Genomic DNA, 7,600 nt, shown 5'->3' on the forward strand with positions numbered 1-7,600 from the left:
CAATAATCCCGCACAATCAATACTAGTATTGTTTTAGCTTTAAATTCTGATTTGATATGTTCATATGAAGTAAAGAAAAACAAAATCTTAGATACAGCAGGCTTGTCAGCAACACTTCATGTCTCTGTGTTTACCTGAAAAAACACAACATAGATGTTCCAGTAATCAAACTTATCACTGTTTTCCTGTTGAACAAGAGGACTTGATTCTGTGTCAACATTACCTTTTGCCAGACTGAGCCTCAGTGCTGTTTCCCATGAGCCACCTGTACCCCCTCCTTAATCTATGAGGTCTGATGGAAATTCCTTTCCTGCAATGATGCGGAAGAGATGGAGGGCCAGAGAGCTCCCTCTCCATCTCCCACCTGACAGGCCCTATTTGTGGCCTTGCAGGCCCGCTCACCTCTGACAGCTCAATAAATTGTACAAATGGATAACAAATGTATTTGTTTGATCGCCACATTTTGTGGAGATGGGTAACACTCAGCTGCACCTGGAGTAAAGGTCTGCCACACAGTCACCTGCACAACGGAAACAGCAGCAAATAGCAGGTTTGGGGCTTCAAGACAATAACAGATGCCAGGTTTCATTTCACAAGATGTCTCGACCGCTGACACTGTCCCATCTTTTATCTAGTTCCCTCAGTCCATCACTTTATGGAGTTTGACCGAAAAGAAAAGTGATCCTTTTTGTTTTTATTGAAATATTTAACATTTAACACACCTGCACATTTTAAAACGTTGTATCGGGGGGAGTGACAGATGGTAACATTAACAACAGAGGAAGACCATATCAGTCAAACCTCACCAAGACACAATAGCTCTAAATGGCAGACCTCTGTGTCCCCAGGAGGTACTAACGGCCCACGGCTATCCATTCTCTCCCACATGCTCTGCCACTCACGTTGTTCAGTATTCACCTTCATACTGGCTCCTGTGGCTCTTTCTTTAGCTACACGCAATATACAGTGAATGTAGCTTTGAGTGAAAGCCAGTTTCACATCAAATAAGACTGTTATTACTTTGAAAAGAGGCACTTTGTGACTCACCTGCCTTAAGTGCATAACATAAAATGCACGTTGTCATGACATAGTGGGCGTTACTGCGGACTCTTGACGTTTTCCACACCCACCATTCCTGTCAGCTCCTGCTCCGTGGAGCAGAGATGCAAAAAATGTAAGAAGGTGGGAAATTAACTGATGATTTTTTTTCTTTTGAGGCATGCTTGAACGGACGCAGCCGTGACCTGTAGCAAAATAATTGTGTTCAATGCAGCTTCGAGGACAAATTTGAACAGACTGGAAAAGCCATTGGGTGGAGGACTCAAAAATGGAAAGCCTGGCTAACACCGCCACAGTTTCTTCAAGCTTGGACAATATTTTCATTCAGGTCTCTCCACTCAAAACTGTGTTGTGTCTATTGCTACTTCATGTGGATGATTGACCTTCACTGTATAAAATGATGTAGGTATGTGCAGGAGTTTAAAACTTACATGTACCAACATGATCTTGTGAAAAACCACATAAGACAGAAAATATTTCCAAAGCAGACTATTTTTTCATGTCCTAAAACGTGTTTGGATCTTTGTGCTTTGTGCAAGTGTGGGTCCATGAACTGCTTTTTACAGTTTGGCTCTATTCTGTAATTTTAATTGAATGTGAGTACTCAAAAGCTGTTTTTTCTCCTTGATCTTTGACCTTACATCAAAAGTTATTAGCACTGCCAAACAACAAAAATGTTTGACTTTGGTTCAAACCTTTAAAGAAAGTTTTTGGTACATAGATTTATTCACTGTCTTGCCATGAGTTAAATGAGACTGTCTGTACAATGAATAGGAAGTTAGAGCCAGGAGACGCTGTTAGCTTAGCTTAGCATGAATTCAAGAGACAGGGGGAAACCAGTAGCCTAACATATATTACACGTGTTGTTTCCACACTTTGGTTTTTGCAAGAATAAAACAAAGGAGATATGTTAATTAACTAGCTTGAAAGGTGCTGCAATTTTGTTACATTTTAAGGGGTCGGACTAGTTGTTTCCCCATTTTTTCAGTCTTTGTGTGAATCTAAGCTGATCGCTGATGGCTATTTCTTCACAACTCTCTGCAAGAGGGCCAAGAGGTTTATTTTTCCCTGAGTGTCCAATTATTCCTTTAAAGGTTTGTTAATAAATGTACACCCAGGAGCTGCTTTTTATAGTTTGTCTCTTGTTCTGCAGAATATAGTTTTAATTTGATCTGAGTGCTTGAAAAGCTTTTTTTTTTTTTTTTTTTTTTGCTCTGACCTCAGATCACAATTTATTAGATTGCCAGCAATATCAAATATAACGAATGAAATAATAACTCAGAAAAACGTTGGATTTCAAATCAAAGCACTTATCTGTGTCTGATGCCATATAGGAACATTGTGTATTGTGTGGATCATTAGGGACTCTCATTTGCAGTTTGAATCAGGCATGTTTACAATTACATAACCGTGCAGTCAGCTGCCAGAGTTTTTGAAGTGACCCTTGCGTCTTGTGTTCTTTTAACTCTCGGTGAGACAGATGCTCTCACCCCAGAGAGGCTTGGGCCGTAAAGGAGATATCACGAGGCAACACAATATCCAAATGGTGCAAAGAGCTGGAGCTTGAGCAGAATAAATCACCCGACCTTGAACTGATGGTATGAATTTCAGCTTTGAAACTGCCTGGGGAACATGAGAATATCAGAATTCAAGTAGCCGTAAGAGTGCTGTCTGGCTTACAGTTTGTGGGTGTCTGTGTGTGTGACTGTATGCGACTGTGTGTGTCTGTACAAATGCAAGTACCATATCCTCAATGCACGTAGGAAGTTCACATTTGCATCTGTAAGAGGGTGGAGGCACCTCTCACAGACCCTCAGTGCTCATGTGACTCACAGGAGAGACTGGTGACTGACTGCAGGAGATGAGCCTCCTGGTTTACTCATTGGGCTGCTAATCTCATGCTATAACCATGAATTTAATGGCATTGTGTAAGGTATCCTGCAAAAATAAAAATTAAAAAAAGAGAACTTTCTGCAGCTCGATGAAAGCATTCAATCATCAGTATTTTATTGCAATTTCTTGTCATGGCAATGGCTTTTTCCTCTTTTGAAGCGGTCTAAGTACAGTATGCAGCCCACAGAATGATCCAACACATGCAGCCTGTGATAGAGCAGCCTCAACAGGTGGTGTGTATGTGGGTGGTGTGGGTGCTTAATATTCATCCGGGATGGCATCCACTTCAAGCCAAGATGGACTATAGATCATGACTCCCCTCCTCCTGTGGGTCAGGCCTGATTCCTTGCACAGGAAACAAGATGAAGAGAAAAGAAGTTCAGTCTTCACATGAATTTCATGAGCCCTCATTCTTTGAGCTTTATCAAACCAAAATACATTATCTCTGTTCTCTGCTAATGTTTTTAATGTTGCATTTTGCATGTTACATGAGAACATTTCCCAGCAATGAGTCTTTAAATTGTGGTGCTTCATTTCTGTTTGTTGTTTTAACCGTTAAACCAAACTGACTGAGCACAGACAGCAAACGAGAAAAGCTAGAATTGTCTTTTCAGTCACTGCCAATATTCAAGAGGACTGCACTGATGGCTGGTGGTAGCAGTTTTTATGCTTTTCATTTTGATATGTTCTCAAAATAAAGGTTTTCATGAAAACCATTCAAAATAATGTATAACCTTGTTTCCAAAAAAGTTGAGAGGCTGAGTCTCAGTCATTTGCAAACATACTGTGTTCACTGACAGCAGTTTTATGACATGTTCCTGAGCCCATGCAGTAACATCCTTTATGCAATCATGTGTTCACAAAGTGGTGAACCTCTCTCCATCCTTGCTTGTGACCGACTGAGTCTTTCCAGGATGCCCCTTTCATACCCAATCATGACACTATCACCTGTTACCAATGAACTTGATTACCTGTGGAATGATCCTAACAGGTGTTTTAGGAGCATTCCACAACTTTCTTTTGTTGCTCCTCTATCAACTTGTTTGGAATGAGTCCCACCTTTTTTGTAACCTGGGTACACTTGTTTGAGCTTAATGAACATGCACCATATCCTCCAATTCATCCTATATTCTCCTATATATGGCACTTTACTGCATTTAAAACACTAGTATAAGGATTTTGCAATCTCTTCATCCTTTCACCTTCTCCATCTTTTAATCTATTCTCATTTTACATGTTTCTTTCTGAACATGCATACACTGAAAATTCACTATTAAATAAATTTTGTGTCTGAACATCTGCTCAAGCGCCTTCTCTGTGACTTTGTGTGTGTGTATGTGTGATCGGAAATGCTTGCTTCCTGCTATCTCTTCTATCTTCTGTCCAGAGTCAGTCTTGCCTGGTGGTTAAAGATCCTGCTCAGGCCATCCCTCTCCAGCTGGTATGAGACAGAGCTGCCGGAGTTTTCTTCATCTTATGTAAGATTATCAGCCCAGTGATTCAGGGCTGACTGGTTTCACACTTTAAAGCTTGCAGTTCATCTGTGCTGTGTGTGAGGTGGCAGGACTCTCAGGCACAAGCTGTGTCTCCCAGACGTGGCTCGTCCATATCCTCCACTTTTAAATGTCAGTCATGTCATTTGATTCAGGAGAGGGGTGTCGCACTGAAAAGGGAAAAAAAGAGGAACGGACAGATTGCTTTGGATGGTGAGTCAGAGAAAGGCTGCATTCATTAAGAAATGCATGCACGTGTGTAAACACACAGTCTGTGTTATTTCATGTACTATATATAGAGTTGACATTAAGTTGGAACATTTCTCTGTTTTGTTTTGTTTTTTAAACCAAATTACCTGCATTCTCTCCAGTCCACGTGACTTCGTTGTGGCTCTGTTTTGAAAAGAGCACTTGAACTATCACAGATCTGATAATAGTTGTAGAGAAAAGACACAGCAATTATGTGGTATTATGAATCAGCTTTACCGTAATGTGCCAAATTACAGTAGCCAGTGTAGAGGTTTGAGGCGGTGCACAGAGATAGAGTGATGTACCAACAGCTCTTTACTCATGTTCTCACTGCTGCTTGAACCACTGGACTCATCCCTTGTATTCAGTTTTGACATTAATCTGTACTTTTTAAATATACCTTGCTGTAAAGGTCATCAGATGAAGTCTTGGGCAGGAAAGAAGAGTAAATTAAATTCTACTAAATTATCCTTCTATTTCTATTTTTTTTTTTTTCACATTTTTTCCACTATTCAAATTTCAATCCAAAAATAGCAAAAGTTTTAACAGAATTTCCAGAAAAGTGTTTCCATCCAAACTGAATATTTGGAGTTTTATGCATTGAGATAAATAGTGGCTGGCACTAGTTCTCTCATCAGGCATCATGTCAAAATTTGCTCCATCAATACACATTTATTTTATCAAGGCACAACTTTTGCACCTCAGCAACTTTTTAAAACTTTTTTTTTTCCCCAATATTTAAACTTTTTTTTCAAGGTTTCCAGTTTGATCCCTAGACCAGCAGGACATGAAAGTGCAGCGTCCCCTCCCTCATTTCGAGTGCTTTTGAGCGAGGCCCAGCAGCTTAGAGTGTGGTTATACAGGGCAGTTTTGCAGGTGTGAATGTGAGTAACTGTTTGTGTGAACAGGGTGCTCCTGAAAAAGAGGATTTCTCTCAGTGAGTCTTACATGCAGATTAGTATCCTGCTTACGATCATGTTCTTGGTGCATACCCATTACGCTTTGAGCATTTCAATATCATATCCTGGTTTCAGACACCTGCATGCCAGCTAGAGTGCTCTGTCAGAAAATGTGCTTATAATTCTCTGCCGTGCAAGCAGGTGTGTCTTCAACAGGAGTCACTTGATAATAGCCAGTAAAACAAATAATGTGATAATGAATAAGGATGGTATGCTGAAATTGAATCCAAGCAGTGTACAGAATGGCGGATTTGTGCAATGAAAAACCATGTTTCTCTATGTTTCATGCAAGCATCACACCCCTTTGATAACAACCTGACTGAAGGCTGAACACAAAGGCAGGCGGATTGAAGAACAAGTGGTGGGCTTTAAAAACCAAAGCTGAATCCAGACAAACAAATCAGGCAGGTAAAAACTGCAGGAATAGGCAGGGGCAAAATCCCCCCAAAAAACAAAGAAGAAATGCAAATTACCAAACTAATAACAAACCAGTATGGCACAGGCAATCACAGACAACCTGACCAGTGAAAGAGGGAAAACACAGTGAGTGAATACACAAGAGAGGGAAGCCTAACGGGGGACAGGTGAAACTAACCTGCAATCACAAGGGTGGAAAAAGAAAAAGGCAGGAACTGACACAGGAAATAACTAAAGCAAAACCCAAACAATGACACTAAAGACTGTAATTTAAACATTTTTAATAAAGATTTCCTGGAAGAATAAAGGAAAAAAAACACACAGTCCAGTGCAAATAACAGTTTATTTAGAACTATCAATCACAAGAGAACATGGCTGCAAAGGGAGTATTGGTGTATTTCCATCATCAGGGTTCTATAAGACATCTGTCCCAGTTATAGAGGAAATGTACCTTTTCTCTGCAAAACCTTCTTTACACCCCACCTAAATCACAGAGCAAATGCTTTTCTGCACCTTCCCGGAGTATCACACACCATATGTGACAGATGGAGGCATTGTCTCTATTCAGCCTGCAGACTCTGATACCCTGTTTTTGCTGCTGCATTTTTCTTGATAATTTTCTTGGTAATTTTCTTCGCATTTTTGAGCACATCCAGAGGACAGGAAGGGGACTGAGAGTACCAAACTATGGCTTTAGTGAGGGGCTTTCATCTGGAAGATATCTGTTGCTGTATTATTTCAATGGTCGACAAGAAGACAAAGAGTCAAATAGACAATGAAAATCATGGCCAAATCAACTAACTTTTGGTCTACAGGACTTCCACAAAAACATTATTATGACTTAAAACTCTCAAAAGAACTCTCTATGAATAGCACCTCTGAAATGACATTTCACACAGAGCTTCACTAACTGAAAAATCTTCTACAATTCCACAGCTACGCTCAGACTGTAGGTTATGTAACAGGTTGAAAGAACATTCAAGAGTGGGAAAAAGTTTCTATAAATTTCAGACAGGGTCACACTGAAGTGCCCGGGATCAAAAGGCACATCTAACCCAGGAAGACATCTCCATAGAAGCCCACTCCCTCCACTTTCTTGTTTCCAGCCTGATCGACCAGTTCGGGAAAGTGGGCCCCCACGCAGACATTGACAGCCTCTCTCACCTCTGCTGGCAGGGACCTCAGTTTCTGCTCGTGCTCCTTCAGGGCCTCCTGATTGAGCTGCAGGCACAGGGGCCAAAGGTGAGTTGGAGGTTATAGGCTTGTCAAAAAGACACATTGACATTTCTGTAGTTTTTTTTTCCTCTGCCAGGTGCTTATCATAATATTTAGAGAATGGATTTGTGTATTGGCACCAGTGAAACTAAAGGTCATTGCTAAGCACCAGCCAGGGAACTGGCTTGAACCCAGTGGCACGGATTGATTTTAAATGAGAAGGATGGAGAGCTATTTCAAAGATATTTAATAATGTGCCTAGATTAAGGAAAATGGCTCAATACTCAATCATTGATGTTAAATACATGCCTCAAA

General features: G+C 40.6%; 1 protein-coding gene across 1 annotated transcript in view; it reads right to left on the reverse strand.

Annotated features, from left to right (window-relative positions):
- Positions 1–6,459: 6,459 nt before the first annotated feature.
- Positions 6,460–7,600, reverse strand: part of plcb2 (phospholipase C, beta 2) — a 17,753-nt gene continuing 16,612 nt past the window's right edge. Inside the window, exon 32 of the mRNA XM_076747907.1 lies at positions 6,460–7,291. Within this exon, the coding sequence (XP_076604022.1) occupies positions 7,121–7,291 (171 nt within the window). The 3' untranslated portion in view covers positions 6,460–7,120. The remainder of the gene's footprint in view (positions 7,292–7,600) is intronic.

This window comes from Chaetodon auriga, chromosome 14 (genome assembly GCF_051107435.1).
Source record: "Chaetodon auriga isolate fChaAug3 chromosome 14, fChaAug3.hap1, whole genome shotgun sequence".
Classification (NCBI taxonomy): Eukaryota; Metazoa; Chordata; class Actinopteri; order Chaetodontiformes; family Chaetodontidae; genus Chaetodon; species Chaetodon auriga.